At 38.2% G+C, this 23,127-nt stretch overlaps 1 protein-coding gene across 4 annotated transcripts in view; it reads left to right on the forward strand.

Moving 5' to 3' along the window:
* The window catches only part of ADGRB3 (adhesion G protein-coupled receptor B3), a 632,976-nt gene that overhangs the window by 362,938 nt on the left and 246,911 nt on the right, over positions 1-23,127 (forward strand). For all 4 annotated transcript variants that reach the window (XM_075923697.1, XM_075923698.1, XM_014575580.3 and 1 more), the window contains 3 exons: positions 4,918-5,064; positions 6,449-6,524; positions 21,872-21,974. In XM_075923697.1, the coding sequence (XP_075779812.1) occupies positions 4,918-5,064; positions 6,449-6,524; positions 21,872-21,974 (326 nt within the window). The remainder of the gene's footprint in view (positions 1-4,917; positions 5,065-6,448; positions 6,525-21,871; positions 21,975-23,127) is intronic.

Below are 23,127 nucleotides of genomic sequence, written 5' to 3' on the forward strand. Positions count from 1 at the left end.
CCTGTGATAATCTATCAATGCATTGTCGAGTGATGAGGACAAGACCATACAGAGGTCAAAAAGAACTAGGTAAGTTTGTGACAGATAGATCCAGCAACAGCTGTTAGCCAAGATGGGCAGGGATGATGTCCCAAGTCTCACTTTGCCAGAAACTGGAAATGGACTAAAGGGAATAGATCATTTGATGGTTACCTGTTCTGATCATTTCCTCTGAGGTCATGTCTACACTAGGAAGTTATTTTAAAATTAATTTATTTTGAAATAATAACTCCTGAAATAATTATTTTAAATAATGTGTCCACACTACAGGGAAGCCTTCAAATTAGCCTGAGGCAGGCTTCTATAATGTGGCCACACTATGTCAACTTAGAGCCCCAGGAATCACTGGGGAGTAATTACTTTGAATGACTTTGGAGAGTAGTTATTTAAAAATAGCAGCAATAAATCATTCTCACTACCACTGTTTAAAAATAACTATTTCAAAATAAGCATTATTCCTCTTGGAAAGCAGGAGTAATTATTTTTAAATAACCAGCTCCTTATTTTGAAATAACAGGCTTGGTAGTGTGGATGCTGTGCTTGTTATTTGGAAATAAGGGGAGTTATTTCAAAAAAAAGTCCTAGTGTAGACCAGGGCTGAGATAACTTGTCATTGTCCACAGTTGGAAGACTGGATACTGAGCTAGATGGACCTTTGTTCTGACCTAGTATGGCCATTCTTATGTTCTTTTACAATTTATTCCTATATAAATCAGTGGAATAGAGAAGAAACTCAGGTCCAAAGGTTCTTTAGTATGTTTATAAGTAATAACACTGCAGAATTCAGAACGATATGTCAAATATCTTATATAAAGGTATTTAGATCTGAGGCTTTGTTTCAGCCCCTGGTAGAGCTATGGACCAATTTTGAAATTTTGATCTGGATCCAGGTTTAGATTCTGAATTCTGCTGGTGAAAGTGAGATCATAGTTTGGGTCCATGAGCAGAATTCCTTAGACTATCTGTATAGTATGAGCTAAGAATTTGGTTCCCCGCTCACTTACATACATAAATAGTTCTCATTAAGATACTGCATGTATAATTACCAGTGTAGTCATGATTGTACAAGTAGAAGCAACAGAGGAACAGCTTATCTGTACCAATTATGTACTCACCTAAAAATGCTATGTAACCTGGGTATTGTAAGTATTATGTTTACAAATGAAAATAATGTTAAAGCACTGGGAATGAAATTATTGTAAAAGACTGGCCAACATCATTAACAGAAAAATCTGTGTGAGCCAGCAATGCATGTTGTCGATTAGGATAACATTGGATAAACTATATATAAGGATTTTTCATATTGTAAGTTAAATTATTTGTACTGAAACTAGCGCTCCCATACTTCTGTTCTTCTTGAGCCCAAATCTTTTTTTTTCTTTTCTCTTCCTCCTTTTCATTTGTTTTTCCATATGTGTTATATAATTTTTACGAAACTTTATATTGAATATTATAGCTCTTTGGGACTGTATATAATTGTTATTGTATTACATGTGATTATATGTACATTTCACCACTCTATATAAGGGCAAGCAAAATACCCAACCGTGTCTAGGAATTTTCTTTTGGTGTCTGTTTTGTTTTATAAGCTTAGCATTCAGATGGTGAGGTTTTGTTTTTGTGATTAAAAATGCATCTTGTTTTTGTTTGTACTGAACAGAGTGCTGAAGTAAGAAAATGTGGATATAAAAGTATGCAGTAATTGCATCACTAAAAAATTCAGTAGCTCAAGCATCATTCCTAATGCAAATATAGCATACCGAAAACACGATAAAATACAGAGTAAATAAAATGTCGTTCTGTTTTATTCTCTGTGTAGGATACTTATATAAGGAAATGGCAATTGATTTCCTGGCATGTGAATGACCTGGCACCTGAATTGCATACAGGCTTCCCTAAATGCACCTCTGATTTCAGCACTTACATCACAATAAACATGCTGCAGATTAAAACTGAGTTTGAGAATACTGAAGCATCATTTCACAATGGAAATGCAGCTGGTCATGATCCAAGATCTTTGTGATGAGTCACATATTAATATTCAGTGTGAATGAAATTTAGTTTCAGAACTGAAGTATGATTCGCCGCAGTGCTAAAGATATATTACTGTAGAGAAAGTGATGCCCCTTTGTATATTCTGCTGATACCTTAATAGGTATCTATGAACTATGGTCTCTGTCAAGAGTCTAACGAACTATGTTCCCATCTCTCTATTGTCATAGAGACACACATTGTTAGCAGTCTCAGCAAAGTGGCTAAAGAATGGCAGGGTTTGGTTTGATTTGATCATCAACACTAATCCTTAGAAGTAATCATTTCAGAACAGGGCTGAGGGCTGTTCACAGATGAGCTTGCATGACTGTTGCCTGCTTTCTGGGTAAGCAGAGAATTTCATTCTCAAAGTAAATATCTGGTAATGGTCACAAGATTAAATTGAGAGCTTTTTGTATGGTTGGGTTTTATTTTTAGGTAAAGAATAAATGCTCTATCTAAACCATACATAGGAATATTTTGTATTATAAAAGCCATTAACTAAATTTTTACTTATTATTAACCACTTATCCTTAATGGCTGTTTTGGACCCTGCATGTCTGAGAAGTGCTTAGGTATCATAATAATGGACTGAGGTTTTTTTATATATATATATATATATAGAGAGAGAGAGAGAGAGAGAGAGAGAGAGAGAGAGAGACAGAATCCAGAGAAATACAATCCTATACCCTTAACATATCACCATTTCTAAAATTATTGTCCTACAAAATGAATTCCATTGAATAACATTAATTTCCTGTTTTGTTTTGTTTTTCGGAAAAATTAGGAACTGTCTTCCTCATGTAAATATGAAATAGTATAACTTTGGAGTAATAGATACACACAAAAAGACTGTATTATGCATTCTGAAGAAGTTAATCTGTATTTACTTTTGGAAACTAAGTAAACATGGTTTGAAATTGTCTTGCAAGTAAAACTGTCTAAGTAGACTGCAATAATGAGGGAAAAGATTAATGTATTTAATATTGGAATGTTAAAAGCATGTGAAAAACATATAATCCGTTTTATGCTCCAATAATTCTGAAACACCTGAACTCTTTCTTCTCCCTACACACAAACACACATGCCATCCAAAATTTTACAAGGAAAAACATTCCTCTAGGGCTGTGAATTTATATGCCAAATTGTATCCTAGAGAGGATTTTAACTGTCTCAATAAACCTCTGGTGATAGTTTTGTAACAGGGAGCCCAGAAGAGCCTTGAGTACAACTACACTAATGTGATGCTATAATACAAAATCACTCTAATTTGGAACTAATAGCCAGTTGTCAAATAATACATTTGTGGAGCAAGTGTTGTTAACTTGTTTCCCTTTAAAATGAAATCCACTTATGAGATGCCTAATAGTTTCCTACTCTAATTTTGCTGCTCTGATTGTCTTTCTTTTTACCCCTTTATGGAATACTTGGGCTGTGTCCAGACTCAGGTTTTTTTTTTGAAAAAAGTAGCCTTTTTTCGAAAAAACTTCACCTGCGTCTAGACTGCAGCCACATTCTTTCAAAATTAAATCGAAAGAACGCAACTTTTCTTTCGACGGCGGTAAACCTCATTTCACGAGGAAGAACGCCTTTTTTCGAAAGTGCTCTTTCGAAAAAAGGCATTCTTGAATGCCAACAGGGCTTTTTAGAAAGAGAGCATCCATACTCACTCGCTGCTTTCTTTCGAAAAAGCGGCTTGCTTTTTTGAAAGTACTGCTTGCAGTCTAGACGCTCTTTTTCGAAAGAGGCTTTTTCGAAAGATACTTTCGAAAAAGCCTCTTTTGAAAGAGGCTTGCAGTCTAGACATAGCCTTGGAGTGATATCATTATGCAAATGACAGTATTGACCCAATGTGCAAATTGAACCTACTATATTATCCTTATCATAAATTAATTAGGAAAAGCATTGCACAAGAAATGATTGTCAACATAGTTTACATTAGGAATTCTGGTACCTTCAAACAGAGTGCTTATCACCTCTCTGAATAAGCAGAAAGACTTTCATCCCTGTCAGCTGATTAAAAGTAGCCTGAATCTTACTAGACAGTGGCAGTGTTGCCATGGAGTCACACTCAGATTTCAAGGCAAAGATAAAAACAATTTCTAGATAAAAGCTGAGTTAAAAACAGAAAGAAAGCTAAGAGAGGTAAACAAAATTCCAGATTGCCTATTATAAGGTTTGATACCTTTTTTGTCTTTCCGTCTGTTCAGCTCAGTGGTGTTGTGTATATTTAGTTGTTGATTTTTTTAGTTTAAAACCCCATATAATAAATATTTCATAGGGAGGAACTGTTGTTTTAAGGGAAAGCGATCATGTGGTATATTTTGTTGTTCTGTTTTGTATGGAAATAACACTGGCTTTCAGCATGTGAGTCTCTTTAATGGGTCTGTCTCAAGATATTTTTGTGTCTGTGCAGGAGACAGCAGAGCTGTTATTGTTTCATTATACTGATTCTAGTAGTTATTTCTCCCAAAGCAATTTGCAACATCCTCTTCCTTGTACTGTCACATTTAATAATTTCAGAATTTGCTCTGAAGTCCCAGCTCAGATATGTGCTTACATGTGAATTTCAGGGTATGAGCCAGCGCATTCAATAATCCTTGTTAAGAGAGTTAGCATAAACCTGGTTGGCAAGTGATAGAATCAATGCCATACCATTAATCCAAAGTAGAATTATTTGAGATAGAAAATAAAGTATGTGGTCCTAGTTAATATCCTTATACATTTTCATTTTATTTGAAATACATGATTGTGCATTTTTGTTACTACTTTACTATTATGACCTCTTAATAATGCTTTGAAGTGTAAAACACAAATTTTATTTGATTTTATGATGTCTCTTAATAGTGGCTAGCATTCAGAAGCTTCCTGCAGCATCTGTTCTAACAGACATCAATTTCCCAATGAAAGGAAGGAAAGGAATGGTTGACTGGGCACGAAACTCAGAAGACCGGGTTGTCATTCCAAAAAATATCTTCACCCCTATGTCATCAGGTAAAGAAGCATTCAGGTATTACATTTTATTAGAGGATAAGTGTTTATTTAATAGCTAGACTGCGGAAACTGGGAATCATACAGTCATCTGGCTATTACTTAATGTACCAGTGCTTTTGCTAACCATCTTTAAAATGAGTATTGTAATAATAATAAAATTACTTATCCAGCCTTAAACATATGTGGTGAATCTTAATTAATGTAGCTAAAGAACTTTCATATTTTTGGAGAAAAGGTCTTGTAGAAGTGCAAAGCATTTGCTTCATTGTATTGCTAATATTTGTCAATGTTAACACATCTCAGGTAAAATCTTCAGAACCAGCTATTCTGAGCAAAGTTCTCCTTGGAAATGTAACATATAGATTACAAAGTCCTACAATAGCTGCAATAGCAGAGGAAGCTTCCCTCTACAATATTACAACATCTTAAACGCTGATCTGACTTGCACTGGCTAATCCTCCCCCGAATAGTTACACAGGTTTTAGGGCCAATATAAACTAATGGTGCAGTGCACATAATTCACATTGGAACATCTGCCTCCTTCATATTAAAAAAAATGCCCTTTAAAGATAGTTCCTCTGGATATTTCAGAATAAAAATAAATGTATTAAAGAACACTGACATAGTTTAGTATCTATTGATGGATCTTAACAAAGAACAATTCTAAGTGGACAACAGGATGGATCACTTGACGATTACCTGTTCTGTTCATTTCCTCTGTAGCATTGGGCACAGGTAACCGTCAGAGGACAGGATTCGGGGCTCATGGACTTTTGGTCTAAGCCACAATGACCATTTTTATGTTCTTATATCTGAAATGTTCTAATATTATGAACAAAGTTGTGCATAATATATTTAATGAGGATGATTTCTTTACAAATAAAACTTCTATTGGATGATAAACACTATCCATAAATCAGGGCTACTCAACTTTGGAAGCCTTGGGGACCACAATGATACTCACAGCACATGCCGAGGGCTGCAACTTAAGTGTGGTTGCACATATATATGCAAATATATGCAAATAGCTTCTTTCATACTGATGGGCATGATACAAAGCACTTTCCACAATGCCCCAGTGCTCCCACCACCTCCTCCCTGGGAGCTAGAAATGCCAACACCCTGTACCCTTGCGTCTTTCAGTGCTCACCCTTCCTGGGAGATGCTTCGCTATTGTGAAGCATGTTCCCAGTATAGGCCATGTTCAAAGGATCCCACCTGCGGGCCATGTGTTGAACCCTGCATAATCCCAAACCGCACTGTGGGCTGCAAACAAACAGGCTGCACATGTTGAATAGCCCTACAATAAAGGCATGTGCTGACTAAGGTATGGGGAAAACAGTATCGTTAACTTTTCTTTTTTCTTTTTTCTTTTCTTTTTTAGAACTAGATGAATCCACTGTATTTGTGCTTGGAGCAGTGCTGTACAAAAATTTAGAACTTATTTTGCCCACTTTAAGGTAAGAAACTATTAAGTCATGTAACATAATAATATTACTTCAGGGACATGACTGCGGGACATCTTGAGGTGAGATCAGTCAGCAAGGACCATGTTAATGTATACAGGACTTTATAGTATACTGTCAACTTTTTACAACTATTATTTAAAAAAATAAAATTATCTTTTGTTAATGCATGATAGTGTATATTATGTTAGTGACCTGTTAATCAATTTAATTATAGTAAATATTGTTTAATCTGAACATTATCTGAGGGGTGAGAGTGGATGAAGGAAGTTCCCTTTGTAAGTATGTAAGCCATTGATGGGAAACCTAGGCTACTGAACAGGCCACATCAGTAGCCCTTCTCAGTAGTCCTTCTTCATCTCAGTGGGCTGCAAGACAATTGTAACCAAGGTGGTCTCCTGGGATAGAGTAGTTTTTTTTAACAGCGCTTGTGTACCTAGAATTTGTGGATTTTGCAGATTGAATGATAGCAGCACTTTGATTGGCTGTAGAGGGAGTGAATGGTTCTCACAGTCAATGTTATATGCAATCAGCATATACATCACTTCATATGCCCTTGCTTTATGTGCATGTCACTTTAGTAATACCAGTAGGGAAAAAAAAAACATGGGTGGAAACTGGTAATCCTTCTGTGAGCAATGGTAAACAAAATATCTCCCATAGCCTGTGGTCCACAGGTTGCCCGCCGCTATTAAAAGGTGATGGGTAATTGTATAAAAATATTCAGGCTTCGTGTACTTGTACTTATAGCTGATGCTCATTAGTTTAGTTATAAGTGCTCTAGCAAGGACATAATCACCTGATAAATTGATTGTGCCTGGCCTCATTTTCACAGGGTTATATGAAGGAACTTTTTTGAACAGAAGAAGTGTATACCTTTGCAGAGCTCAAATACTTCCATTCTGAGGTTTCATCTACACTACAGCAGAAAGCTGACTTAAGATAAGCAAGTCTAGCTATATGAATAACCTAGCTGGATTAGACATACCTGAAATTAAATTACCATGGGGCCTACACTGCAGGGGTAGGGGGGGTCTTCAGGAGAAACTCTCCTGTTGACTAACCTTACTCTTCTCATCTGAGGTAGAGTAACAGGGTCAATAGGAGAATGATCGGCAGTCAATTTATCAGGTCTTCACTACCATTGGTGGATCAGAGCATCGAATCGGATTGTACTGTAGAAGTAGCCTGAGAGCTGCAGATGTACCTAAAGAGAAAGGAAGAGCTCATACAACCTAATATTCTTTTATTCCCATCCCATTAAGAATAGAAACTAATATTCTTTTATTCCCATCCCATTAAGTCAAATAATTCCATGTTTCATGGATTTTATTCAGTCTTATGTTCAGTAGCTACTATTGGTATCTTTCCTGTTTCACAATCAGTCATTGAATGTTGTGTCATAATAGTCATTAGTGAAGAAGAAACCAAGAAGTGTTTCTCTCCCTTGTCCAGAGTTGGAGTAAAATTGTGACCAAAGGTGATAGGAGAAGAATATGCAGATTTTTTTTGTCAATTATCATCTGGAAAAAATATAATAAGAAAACATCTCTTCTTGGCTTCAGTCCAGAAGAAAATAGCTTGCCAATTAAGTTCTAATGTATTCTGCACCTGCAGTGGCTAGCCACTACTTTTTTGGGTAGAAATCTCTACATAATGCACCAGTCCCCTGGCCACTCCATTGCTTAATTTAATTAAAGGTCTGCCTCAAATGACGGGACATTGCTATTTAGAGATGTACTTTTAAGGAACCACTCACATGTATGGTACTGCAATAAATAAATAATTAAATACTGCCTCACAATTTCATCAGCATTTTTCTGGTTGGCATACTAATTCCTGAAATCAGGAAAGAAGCCAGGAAGAGATGTTTATGGTAGTACATTCTCTTTATTATCACACACACTGAGTTTTAGAGCTAAATGACTCTTGTATTTAGCCTGTCTCTGGAAGACCTTAAGGAAAGGCTGCCAGCTATGGAAGAGCATCAAGATGGCAATGAATCATTCAAACCTTTATTTTATAAAGAGCTATCAATGGCTATGCCCTGTCAGCACTCCTACCTTCTTAATTTTAATTTATAGAGAACAAGTCTGGACTACTAAATCCATCCATCTGCATATTCAAAGCTATTTGGGACATTTATTTGGTACTCTAGATGGATATGTTTCAATGACTCTTTTCTTCCCCCTTCGGGATTAATGGCAAAAATCCTAAACTGCTAGACTTCTTTGATGAGTGATTGAGTCCTAAATATGAAGTGAATAGCACATTGTGATTCTTGAAAGGAGTACAACTCTTCTGCATGACATCTTTGCCATGGACTCAAGTACTTACAACTGATTCTTGGCTTCCACAGCAAGCTGACCTCTCCTCTGAACTACTCAGCCTTCCATAAAAGAGTGGTTATGTGAGCTTCCAGGTCTCTGTGGCTTCATACTCTAGGTGTCTTTATTTATAAATTAAAGCCTTTAAAACTGTGGATGAGAAGATACAACTATCTACCTGTGCCCCTCAGTGTGTTCCATAAAATGGAAACAGCTTTCAAGATGTCCATATTGTGATACATATTCTGTAAATATGATAGTGAGTTATGTTTGTGTGTGCGAACCAGAACTTGCCACTTGTTTATAAAAACCTCATGTTTATACAAGCCCCTCTGAATGAGGGTATTCAAATCTTACGTACATTGTTGCACTTCCTCAATATTTATACAGAAATTAGAATGCTGATACATATACAATTTATATCCATCGGCTAATAAGGTAATGGAGTGTGTTAGTTTTCATTGCCTAAAGCAACAACATTCATAATTTGATCTCAAGATCTCAAACAAAGACAACAAAGGCACTAGAGCTCTAAATCATCCTAATGTAATGTTCATTCAGATACAACACTGAATTCGAAAAACTCAGATGTTTTACACTAAATAACTGTATTCACTAGACTCTTTCCAGAAATATGAACTGAAACATACATTAATTTAGAACAAAAAACAAGAATGATTTGTATTGATTTCAATGGTGCTAATTTATGAGGACCTGGTTATTACCTCCAGGAAGTTGTGGAGGATTCCGTTCCCCTACTAATATATTCATCCTCCAAACAAGCTGTACTCTTTGCATTTAACCAATATTTAATAAAGAAAAAGTTACAATCTTCTGAATACTTGGTGGTGATGGGAAGAGGGTGTTACTTTATTTAGCAAAAAAAATCTAATCACATTATTTCATGCTGGATGTTCTAACTGGCTACAATGGCACTACTCTTGCAGTAAAGTGAATAACTCCTGTAAGTGTGATAACTAGACACAATGTACAAAAATTAGAAATGGCAGTGGATAAGCATATGTTGCACTAAATAAATGGCCAACACTGCTGCCAGAAATATATTAACAACTAAGTAGTGAAAGAAAGTAAAACAAAGTAAGGAGCCCATAGCTAAGCCAAATCAAGATTCCTTGTGTGCTGGTAGCCATGGAATTTGGGCTCTGAGCAACCTAAAAAATCAAGTGACTTTGACTGGTGCATGCTAGCAATTTAAAAAGCTTTGCCACTGGCTCTACAGAATTCAGTCCCAGCTATGACAAGAGATAGGATGAGAGGAAAATAAATACTTAATTGTGTTAAATCTATTTTACTTTAGTAGTAAAAGTGGCACTCCTTAAAACTGGCTTTGAAAGGTCTGTAAATCTCTGGATTGCCATAAGATAATTACTTTGAGCTTTTGAAAAAAAAGAAAAAATATTTTATATTGGGGATACATTTTTAAAGTTTTATGCAATGACAGATAGATGCAACATTTGCATTCTTTACTAACAGGCTTAATGCTAAAATCATAATTTATAAAACACCTTTTTTGTCATATACAATGCAGCTAGGTGTTAGAAGGAAATTGGCAAGTTGGTTAGACTGGTAATGGGGAACAGAACCTTTCATCTATAGACTCTTGCGGTTAGAGCCACAAAGGGCACTTTGACTCAGCATTGCAGCACTTAATTTTTAGGTGTCCTGCCACCAAATCAAATCAAGTTATGCATCCAGGTTCCCTGTACAAGGCATTGGGTGGATTAGGTGCCTACGAATGGGAATCACAGAAGTCAGCATGCTGAGTGGAGAGTGACCTAAACACACCGATAGGAAATGGGGAGACTAAGCCCTCAAAGGGTAGGATTCACAGCCATGAAATTTCTTTTAGAGTTAGATGCATAAGTGATGCCAATTATTTCTTGGGGGGTGAAGATTCAAGGAGAAAGAGGTCCTTCCCTTTTACTCACTGGCTACGTCTACACTGGCATGATTTTCCGAAAATGCTTTTAACGGAAAACTTTTCTGTTAAAAGCATTTTTGGAAAAGCACGTCTAAATTGGCAGGATGCTTTTCCACAAAAGCACTTTTGTGGAAAAGTGTCCGTGGCCAATCTAGATGCGCTTTTCCACAAAAAAGCCCCATTTCGCCATTTTCGCAATTGGGGCTTTTTTGCGGAAAACACTACTGTGCTGTCTACACTGGCCCTTTTGCACAAAAGTCTTTCAGGAAAAGACTTTTGCCCGAACGGGAGCAGCATAGTATTTCCAGAAAAGCACTGACAATCTTACATGAGATCGTCAGTGCTTTTGCGGAAATTCAAGCGGCCAGTGTAGACAGCTGGCAAGTTTTTCCACAAAATCATCTGCTTTTGTGGAAAAACTTGCCAGTCTAGACACAGCCACTAGGTAAATCATTCACCCAAGATGCTAAACATGAAGTTAAAATCCCTACTCTGCCTGATGTGCTGTCAGCAGTTGAATAAAGGTCAACCATGTGAATGTCCCAATCACTGAGCTATAGAGTATTCTGGGGTGGGTCTCTCTGAGACTTTCCTGTACAGCTTTTCCTCTTTGTATAAATAATTAAATATTCATTGGACCAGAGAGAGTTAGAAAGACTCTACATCCCATGATTAGGGCATTCACCTAGGATTGAGTGTTTGAACATCCTGAATGAGTTCTCTAAGTGGTGGGCTTTGGGAATAAATAGGGCACAACAACGATCGCTTCCTACTGCTGTCTTGAGTAAGAGTAAGGGTATGTCTATACAGCTGGGAAAAAGTCAAATTAAGCTATACAGCTTCAGCTATGTCAATTGCATTGCTGAAGTCAAAATAACTTAATTCGTCTTGTGGCACTGTCTACACAGTAGGAAGTTGAAGGAAGGACACTCTCCCTTTGACTTCCCTTATTCTTTATGAAATGAGGGTTACAGGAGTTGGAGTAAGAAGTCCTCCAGCTTGATATTATTTCAAAATAAAGGCTTGCAGTGGAGACACACACAGTATGTTATTTCGGAATAAGGATGCTGTGTAGACATAGACTACGGGTATGTCTACACTGCAACACTATTTCAAAATAACTACCACTATTCTGAAATAATTTAGTCCGCATCTACACAGCAGGCAGTTATTTCAAAATAGTATAAAAATACTGTCAAGCTGGAGGACTTCTTACTCTGACTCCTGTAACCCTCATTGTATGAGGAATAAGGAATGTCAGAGGAAGAGTGCTCTGTTTCTAAATAAGTGCTGTATAAATGCTCCCTATTTTGAAATAAGATACACAATTGATGTAGTTCAATTTGTGTAGCTTATTTCGAGTTAAGCCCTGAAGTGTAGATGAACCCTAAATGTGCTCAGGGAATATGTACTGGATTGGATCCCACAGGCTAGGCAGGCCTGGGATACCGAGTTTGGGAATCACTACAAGGTTTGGGTGTGAACTAGATGCTGGTGACCAAATTGAGGCAATTTTGCACTCGTGCACCAGCAGGGATTTAGACACCTAAAAGGATTAGGCAACTAAGTGGGAGTTATAAGGCTCCCCATTTTAGATTTGGACACCTGAATTAGAAGGTATGTTTCCACATCCGTCTGTTAATCTGACAGATAGTGTGAAGAAGGACCCATCTTGTAGTGGCTGAATTTTATCACTATGTGCCAGTAGTATTTGTGAAATGAACTGCAGTTGTTCCAGTTCCCAGTAGGAAGCTATTTCCCACTTCTACAGTTGGTCATAAATTGAGTATTTCATTATCCAGTGTTGCCTTTCACAAACTCCTGTTAGAAAATTAAGGCAAATTGTGAAAGTTAAAGACTGATTTTACTCTGATTTACACTGAGGATAACTTCATTAACATTGATAAATCCTATAAATCCTCTGAGAGAGAAAAGAATTGGGCCTAATATGTATTTGTTCTTTAAATACCCTTTTGAACAAAGCAAATAAGCACATGATGTATGTTATTGCATGTGTGTTGTTCAATCCACTTTATGATGACTTGGGAGTATGTTTTTTTAATAAAGAGACACAACAGATATTTTTCCCCAAATAAGAATTATTACCATTTCATGCACAAGTAGAGAGAAAATATCTCATTTTCATTTAGTAAACACATAATTTGCAATATTGTATGCAATACTTTTGTACTATCAAGTGCAAGACTTTGTTTTCCTAATAATTTATTGAAATTTCTAGGGCCTCATTCAATATTATATACACTGAATTATGTTTCCACAGCTGTGGTGTAGGCCCTGGGGTCTGTGAACATGCATATTGTTGTTAGGTTCTCAGAAAATTGATTTTCAGCACAATAATTTTCTAAACAACATTATGTATAATTCCCCTCTTGGGTACTATGAAGGAACACATGGCATAATGCTATACATAAAAGAGTTTTTTAAAGTTTTGCCCACATAAAATAATAACGGCTCCAATGGAGATGATTTTGCAGTTAGCAAAGCTATTTTTCCCCCCCATTCAGTTTACATGCACATCTTCATATTGTTGTAACTGGACTGAAATGTACTCGCTCACATATTACCCATTCTTCTCAGCTCTCCTCCTCACAAGCTGATAACTCTGGCCCCAATCCAAAAAAGTCTCATCATCTTCAACAAATGCTTTGTTGAATTGGGGACAGAACACTTACTATGTTGTAGGATGTAGGCCAATGACTTTTCTAATTATTTTTCCTGTAATTTATGACATTTACACAATACCTGTGGGCTTGATGTGATACAAAGAATTTATACGCATTCACTTTAGGTTACCACCTATCAGAGCTCTGCCTCTCCTGAGTAATGTGGCTAAACTAAATTAATTCTTACCCCCACCCCACCTCCTATATTTCACATTACACCACCATGAAATCTCTATGGGTACGTCTACACTAGCTCGTTAATTCGAGCTAGGTAGGCAAATCAGGGAACTGGGGTTGCAAATGAAGTCAGGGATTTAAATATCCAGGGCTTTATTTGCATGTTCCCATCCGGCCGCTGTTTTTAAATCCCCCTTAGTCCAAAGGAACTGCCCGCGGCTACACGCGGCAGTTTAAAGTTAATCAGAACTAAGTCCTTAGTTCGGATTAACTGTTACTCCTTGTGGAATGCTCGTTCAATCCCTCCTCCCTTCCATGCTGCTCCTTCATATTTTCCCTGGCTGGGCATGTCCCACTCCCAGCGTTGCGTGGAGAACCATCCTTTCATTGGAGCACTGAGATCACCAACAGCCTGACCAGCAATCTCCTTCCTCCCCACACTGCCTCTGACTGGGTTGGCACCCGGGGAAAAGCATGAGGCCCTCTAGCCTGCTGTGCTGGCCAGGAACATTAGAATCCTTCATGAGCCCACACACCACTGTCCCAGGGAAGACTGTCTGCCCCTCAGCTAAGTTGTAGAGTAGCAAAGGGAGTGTGGAAGCAATTTTCAGCCTATTAACACTCCAAGCTTGCAGACTCCAAAGCAGCCCCTGGGGCAGGGCCCCTTAGCACCCTCTTTACCCACCCATCCCCGCCACTCCTGGGTCCTGCTCCTAGGAAATGTGGGGCATCTCTCCCTAAACACCCTCCTGCTGAGTCACCTCTCTGGTGGGATTTCTTGAAGCCCCTGCAGTCAGGTTCCCTGGGCCCTGGGCACAATTCATTCTTAGAGCTTAACCCCTTTCTGCCCATGATGTAGCCAGGGAATAGGAGGCAATTGAGTTATGTTGATGACCAAGAGCAGCCTGTAAATTTTAGCTGCCTTTTAAAGTGGGAAAGGACAAGCTGCTTCTAGCCACACAGGAGCAATGTGGGGGAGGAAAGAGTTGAGCTGTGCCAGTTCTAGAAGCAGCTCCTGTCCAGTCCTCCCTCCCCCCCCCGCCCCACACAATGACAAAAGGCTGCTGCTGGCCATGGTCTGGTGTGAACCCTGGCAGAAATATGGGGAGGGGAGCATGTGACCCTGCATGCCCTCCAATATGTTACCCCAGGAGGATTCTGTACCAAGAACCAGGAAAGGCAGGTCTCAAGGGCCCAACTAGCCATGGAGGATAAAGAGTGTCGGGCAAGAAGACTTGGTCAGTCAGTCACCAACCCATGTGTGAGAGATGTACGAGGTGGTGTGTGACAGAGAGTGTGAGAGTGAGAGAGGTCTCCCCCTTTAAACCCTAAAACCCTAAAGATAAGAAGATAAATGGAAAGAATCCAACTATGCAGTATTCCTTTTTTTAAAGGGGGTCAGCTCAATCAACTTGATGTTAATTTGAATGTTTGTACCATTGATTGCTGTTGAACTCTCTTGAATATGAGTAATTTTCCGAGCTGTCCCATATTCAGCATAGGGACATATGGTTAGCCTACTGAGTCCTCACTTAGCCAAAACAAAATACAGGACTATGTAGCACTTTAAAGACTAACAAGATGGTTTATTAGATGATGAGCTTTCGTGGGCCAGACCCACTTCCTCAGATCAAATAGTGGAAGAAAATAGTCACAACCATATATACCAAAGGATACAATTTAAAAAAAATGAACACATATGAAAAGGACAAATCAAATTTCAGAACAGAAGGAGGATGCGGGGGGGGGGGGGGGGCGGGAAGGTAAATGTCTGTGGGCTAATGATATTAGAGGTGATAATTGGGGAAGCTATCTTTGTAATGGGTAAGATAACTAGAGTATTTTTTGAGACCCACGCGTAAAGTGTCGAATTTTAGCATGAATGACAGTTCAGAGGATTCCCTTTCAAGTGCAGATTTAAAATGTCTTTGAAGCAGGATGCAGGTAGTTAAGTCGTTGAGACAATGTCCTTTCTGGCTGAAATGGCAAGAAACTGTTTTTTCTTTGTGATCCTGTCTAATATCTGTTTTGTGGGCATTGATCCTTTGGTGAAGTGTCTGAGACGTTTGTCCAATGTACATAGCAGACGGACACTTTTGGCACATGATAGCATAAATTATAAATATATAAATTATATTTCTGGATGCGCAGGAATATGTGTTCTTGATCTTATAACTCACTTGGTTAGGTCCAATAATGATATCAGCAGAGTGAATATGTGGACAAAGCTGGCAACGGGGTTTGTTGCAAGGGAAGGTACCAGGGTTGGTATTAGTGTGGTATGTCCTGTGGTTGTTGGTAAGAATCATCTTGAGGTTAGGTGGTTGACTATAGGAGACTATGGGTCTGTCTCCCAGAGCCTCTTGGAATTTGGTATCCTGTTCCAGTATAGGCTGTAGTTTATTGATAATGTGTTGGACGTTCTATCATTGGTTTTCTTGGGTCTGTCTTGAAGTAGATGGTTTCTAGATATTCGTCTGGCTCTTTCAATTTGCTTTTTTATTTATCCGGGTGGGTAGTTGAGGTTTATAAATGCTTGGTAGAGATCCTGAAGTTTCTGGTCTCTGTCAGTGGGATTAGAGCAGATGCGGTTGTATCGAAGGGCTTGGCTATAGATGATGGATCGTATGGTGTGTTCTGGATGGGAGCTGGAAGCATGTAGGTAACTGTATGAGTCAGTGGGTTTTCTGTAGACAGTGGTGTCTAATCTTCCACTGTTGATTTGTACTGTGGTGTCCAGGAAATGGATTTCTCGTGTAGCCAAAACACTCATTGCTCTGAATTTTGAAGCCGCAACTCAGGAAAAATTCTCCTTGAAATTAACAAAACTTTTGTCTGAGTAAATGATTTCAGGATTTGACCCCTGTCAATTGGACCTTTATCACCAGTAAATATGTTTCCCTACAACAAGACAACTTTGGATATTCTTGAAAAGAGCAATACATAGCATGCTTTGTACCTATCAATGCATCGTTAACTCTGCCTTGATTTCTGTTTAATGTACCTTTCATGCCAGAAGTGTCTTGAGGAGCTTCACAAAATCATAAACAATAAGTAAGCGTTCATTAAACAAAAACATTTAGAGAACAACTATAATGTCAGTCTATTTAGAAACAGCGATGAGTTCCATACTTTTAAGTACATTGTTGTAATGCCTAGATTCCTTAGATTCTGAGCTGCAATTTGGGTACATCCAAAAAATGTTGGATTCAGCACTAAGTCTGACATGGCTCACAAAGTGTTAATCGTTCACTTGTAAAATTGGACAAAATTAATGTAAATACAATTCAAATGCTTCCTGTATGATCTGTACTGTATTTTTAGTTGGTTTTGCTTCTTTTAAAAGGTGCTATACTATTAAAGCATGCATGGGGATATTTTCTGCTCAACACATGGGAAACTAGGTAGTTTTTACATTAATGTTAATGGTTGTTTCACAACTGTAGTTCTACATATTATATTGAAAATCTGCTTATGTGGTTAAGAGTCTGCTGCAGAAGTACATTACTGCCAAAAGGAATATGTAGTAGTTTTAATTTAGAATGTTACCAACTCTAAAAAGTGGAAAATAGGAGATTAGTTTAAAAACTGTTTAAATAGGTTCCACTACTTATATAAGAATTAAATATTTGAGTTCTTGTTGTATGACATGGCTGAGTAAATTAGACTTTAGAATTCATGTCCTGCTTCAGAAAGAATGGATTGGTTCCTTGTGCTGTCAGTTGAGCTATGTTTCTAATATTGTGGAAATGGCATTTCATATCTCAGTGCTCCAGAAAAAAATGGAATCCTCTCCCAACACTGCTCCCTTAGGGAAAATAAAAAACATTGAAGATTTGCAATGTCATGTTATTGTAACAAAATCTAGATGGACTAGACTTTTCTGTAATAGATGGTAAAGTCTGCCCTATTAATACGTGCTCCTGTGAACACTTGTGCTCATTGTTACAGTGAGTGGGGATGAGGAAAAAAGAACACTAAAAAAATGCAGGAAAGGATGTCATAGGAGCCTCAAACTTCTCCCCACCTCACTTACCTGCTGTTTTCTCTCTCTCAATTAATACTGCCTTAAATCCTTTTCCAATCCATTTTCTCTGTATCCTATCCATACAGAGCACCTGCAGTGGCTATCTGCTCCATGTTTACAGAATGAGATGCAATATCATAGCTTAATGCCCATTCCATGGATGCCCCAGCTTAGCCCTCCAAAATCCCATGTGGAAGGCAAAAAATCAAAAAACCCTTCACTTCACCTCAGCCGATCTTGATGGTGAGGAAAAAAAAATCTTTCCCCACTACCCACGAAAGAATTGACTAGTGAAAATGCCCACAGCAATTCCAGACAACCTGATATTTCACCAGTCTTCCTGGTCCAGGAGGGAAAAAAAAGGCCTTTGCCTGTCTGGTGTGTACCTACCTATTATTAGTAGAACCTCATGGGTATAAGGCCACAAAGCTTATTTGGAGTTGGAAGTAAGCAATCAGGCATCAGCGGAGATTAATAAAAAAAAACAAAACAAAAAAAAAAAAAAAAAAGCAAATGCAGTACAGTACAGGCAGTCCCCGGGTTACATGGATCCGACTTACATCAGATCCCTACTTACAAATGGGGTGAGGCAACCCCGCACTAGCTGCTTCCCCCCAGCAGACCAGGGAGATGCGAAGCTAGCGCCCTCCCAGCAGACTAGGGAGACGCGGAGCAGCTTTTCTCAGCAGACACCTCAGCTTGAGAATAAAGGACTGAGGGAAGTGAGGTGTGGGAGAATAAAACTGAACTCTGGAGAAATGTTTGGCTAGAGTTTCCCCTACAATATGTACCAGTTCCGACTTACATACAAATTCAACTTAAGAACAAACCTACAGTCCCTATCTTGTATGTAACCCGGGGACTGCCTGTACTGTGTTAAACTAAATAAAAAGGGGAAAGTTAAAAAAAATTGACAAGGTAAAGAAACTGTTTCTATGCTTGTTTCATTTGCAATGATTACAAATAGCCTTTTTTCTTCTGCATAGTAAAGTTTCAAAGCTATATTAAATCAACATTCATTTGTAAACTTTTGAAAGAACCGTAACGCTTGTTCACATAATGCTTGTTTACAGTTATGAATTTTTCAGAGTTATGAACAACCTTCATCCCTCAGGTTTTTGTAACTCTGAGACTGCGTCTAGACTGGCATGATTTTGTGCAAATACTTTTAACGGAAAAGTTTTTCTGTTAAAAGTATTTACGCAAGAGAGCGTCTATACTGGAATGTGCCTTTGCACAAAAGATTTGCTTTTGCGCAAAAGCATCCATGCCAGTGCAGACGCTCTCTTGCGCAAGAAAGCTCTGATGGCCATTTTAGCCATCGGGCTTTCTTGTGCAAGAAATCAACTTGGCTGTCTACACTGGCCTTCTTGCGCAAGAATATTTGCGCAAGAGGGCTTATCCCTGAACAGGAGCGGCGGAGAATTTGCGCAAGAACCACTGATTTTATACAGTAAAAAGTCAGTGTTCTTGCGCAAATACTCGCAGCCAGTGTAGACAGGTGGCAAGATTTTGCACAAAAGCTTTTGCGCAAAATCTTGCCAGTCTAGATGCAACCTGAGGTTTTATTGTACTCATTCTCTTCTGGTTACCTATGGGGAGGGAGGGATGGTTCAGTGTCCCCCATGCTGACCTGCTCCACAGCTGCTGTAAAAATCACTCCATGCCATTCTTACCCTAGAAAGAGGGACACATCCACTTATGCAGTGTCATTATTTGTAAAGGTCATAGTTGGGGAATAAAAGGTGCAGACAGCACTTTTAATGGTAAATATTCTGTTTCCACCTGAAGACAAACAAATGATATGTGTTTAAAGATCATCTAGACATTCTTGGATTGCCAGTTTATCTGTCTAATCAGTGAATCATACTTAAGAAATTATGCTCCTTGTGATGGAGTGCGATCACAGAAAACCCCTGGGAGTTCTTTCCAGAGTACTGACAAAGCCACTGACACTCGTCTTCTTGCACAATGGGGCTTCTCATCGCCCTGTCCTGCTGGGCCAGCTCAGCTGGTCTGTTTCCAGCCAAGTCATAGAGCTGAGATCACCACCTGCCTGAGGAGCAGTATAGACATGGGAGCACTCCAGGTCTGAGGAAAATGCAATTTGGAGCCCAGGTTCTAGGGATACCACACCACAAATGGGATCAGAACCCCAAATGAATTATTTAGGTAACCCCCTTTAGCCATGAAAGGAAGAATATACACACTGATTGCTCCCCCAGGTAACAATTATTTACACTGGGCTGGATAGTAAATAAAAGTGATTTTATTAAGTACCAGCAATAGGATTTTGTAGAATCAAAGAATTATAGAACACTAAAACTGGAAGGGACCTCGAGAGGTCATCAAGTCCAGTCCCCTTCCCTCATGGCAGGACCAAGCACTGTCTAGATCATCCCTGACCTGTTCTTAAATATCTCCAGTGATGGAGATTCCACAACAATTCCCCTAAGCAATTTATTCCAGTGTTTAACCATTGTGATATTCAGGAAGTTTTTCTTGATGTCCAACCTAAACCTCCCTTGCTGCAATTTAAGTCCATTGCTTCTTGTCCTATCATCAGAGGCCAAGAGAACAATTTTTCTCCCTCTTCCCTATAACACCCTTTTAGACACTTGAAAACTGCTATCATGTCCCTTCTCAAGCTTCTCTTTTCTAAACTAAACAAGCTCAGTTCTTTCAGTCTTCCCTCATAGCTCATGTTCTCTAGACCTTTAATCATTTTTGTTGCTCTTCTCTGGACCTTCTCCAATTTCTCGGCATTTCTTGAAATGTGGTGTTTAGAACTAGACACAATACTCCTACTGAGGCCTAATCAGCACAGAGTAGAATGGACGAATGATTTTACATGTCTTGTTTACAACACTCCTATTAATACATCCCTGAATCATGTTTGCTTTTTTTGCAATAGCATCAGACTGTTGACTCATATTTAGCTTGTGGTCCACTATGACCCCTAGATCCCTTTCACCTCAAATCCCTTCCGAGACAATCACTTCCCATTCTGTATGTGTGAAATTGATCGTTCCTTCCTAAGTGGAGTACTTTGCATTTGTCCCTATTAAACTTCATGCTGTTTACCTCAGACCATTTCTTGAGTTTGTCCGGATCATTGTGCATTTTGACCCTATCCTCCAAAACAGCCTCCTTCCTAGTAGCTTTCTCTACCTTCTGAAATAAAAAATTGTCTCCAATGCAGTCTAAGAACTTGTTGGATAATCTATGCCCCGCTGTGTTAGTTTTCCAACATATGTCTAGATAGTTGAAGTCCCCCAACACCACCAAATCCTGCGCTTTGGATGATTTTGTTAGTTGTTTAAAAAAAGCCTCATCCACCTCTTCTGCCCAGGTAGGTGGACTGTAGCAGACCCCTACCATGACATCACCCTTATTTTTTATCCTTTTTAACCTAACCCAAAGACTCTCAACAAGTCTGTCTTCTATTTAAGTAGTTGTAAGTAAAAACAGGAAGAGCAAAGTGAATTACAAATTGAAAAATAACAAAAAATGTATAGCTTATTCTGAAACTAAAACTTCAGTACAAATTTACCCTAAAACTGTTCTTATTTCAGCTAAACCACCAAGCCAGAGAAAATCCTTGTCCCTGGGATCTTTGGTTCATCCTCTTGGATGTGCCATGCCAAAGAAAAAGAAACTTCTAGCTTCCTATTGTTTAATACATTCCCACTTTAGGCAGGAATTCTGTTTCTACATTCCACACTTACATGGAAAGTTACTTGGTCAGACCCCACCACTTGGGGTGGTCACGTGACTTCCTAAGACCAACCACTGTTTGGATTGGAAGGACAAAAGAGACTGTTTACAGGTAATTACCCAGATATGGAGGCATCCCAGCATTGTAAACACCCTTGATGACTTTCATTTGCACATTTAAAACCATAAAGCATTTCATATTCCATATATCTAACTTTACACACAAGAATCAGGTGTGGGGGGCAGTCACACTGTTGACATGATTCCCCAATCTTTACAATGTCTGGTAATGATTAGTAACTTGAGTGATTTATACTTACTGGTCAAAAACAAACTTATTTTCTAGCCTAATTCTTAGGTATAGAAACCACGTGAAAATATCCAAAGAATCTTTCTTTTAAATTGTTAATGTTAGAAGTGACTGTTAATATTAACTAAATCTTTTCTTTCTAATTAATATTTTTCAGAAATTTTACTGTTGTTAATTCCAAAATCATTGTTGTCACTATAAGGCCTGAACCCAAAACAGCGGATTCATTTCTAGAGATAGAGTTAGCACATCTGGCTAATGTAAGTATTGCTGCAGCGAATTTTTATTTCCAGTTGTGTTTGTCTTTTAAAAAAAAGACTAATTTGCCTGATAAAATAAAGTACAGAGATTCACAGCCCACTCTGAATAGAGTGAGTTTTGTATGCTTGTATGTATAGAACTGTCTGAGAATTTGTTTTGTTATTCTTAGGGTTTTCATTTATACTGAAATTTTCATTGGGAGCTCTACATTAATTGTTTTTGATATATATATATAATGGAAAATATAGTATTTGACCATTGGTTTCCTTTTTGTTATCAGATAAGACCCATAATGAAATGCATGCTTCAAGCCTTTTCTTACTTTTTTTTCTTTGCCTTTATGTGATACATGAAAGGTCGATTCATACTTGACTTACACTAGCAGAATATGAAAATGCAGCCTCACTCCAGTTTGCAAGTTGTACAAATTCACAGGATCTTTACTGAAGTTGATTGTTCTACTGTTTTTTTTTTTTTTTTTTTTTTTTTTTTTTTGTCATGCAATCTTATGTTAAAGAGTTTAAAGCCAAAAAACTAATACCTCTAAATTTAATTGCATGGTAAAGAGGGTGGCTATAGTTGCACAGTAGCATCGGAGAACTTCTTCCTGCTGTATTCAGCTACCTACTTACAGCAAAGGAAACTTTTAGAGAAAAGTTATTGGAAGTTAGACTTCCAGATAGGAACATGGCCTATTGATATTGCTACTGTTGTCTGAGACATTATAGTATGCAGGATTTCTGCTTGACTTTTTACATTGCTAATGAGGAGTTAGCTGTTATATTGAGTCAAGGAGGAAAGGGACATTTAAGTAAGACATACATTATAAAACTAATTTATTAACATAAAAGACTTCAAAGTTAATGGCATTTTGTTAAACTTAATAGAGCAAGTTCTCCATTGGCATATTCAAGTGCAATTTCACTAAAATTAATGGAGTTGCAGTCAGCCTGCAGTGAATTTGATTCAACGACTCTGTGGGAAACTGAATGGCTATAGGAATGTATGAGACTATCTGACCTATTGAAATCTAGATCTTTGGTTTACATTCTGCCCAAGCTGGAGGTGACAGAATATTATTACTATCTACTGACTATTCAGTATCTGGTATGAAATGAAATTTATGGTGTCATCCAATTCCTGTTGATCAGG

The sequence above is a fragment of the Pelodiscus sinensis genome, chromosome 3 (genome assembly GCF_049634645.1).
Source record: "Pelodiscus sinensis isolate JC-2024 chromosome 3, ASM4963464v1, whole genome shotgun sequence".
Taxonomy (NCBI): domain Eukaryota; kingdom Metazoa; phylum Chordata; order Testudines; family Trionychidae; genus Pelodiscus; species Pelodiscus sinensis.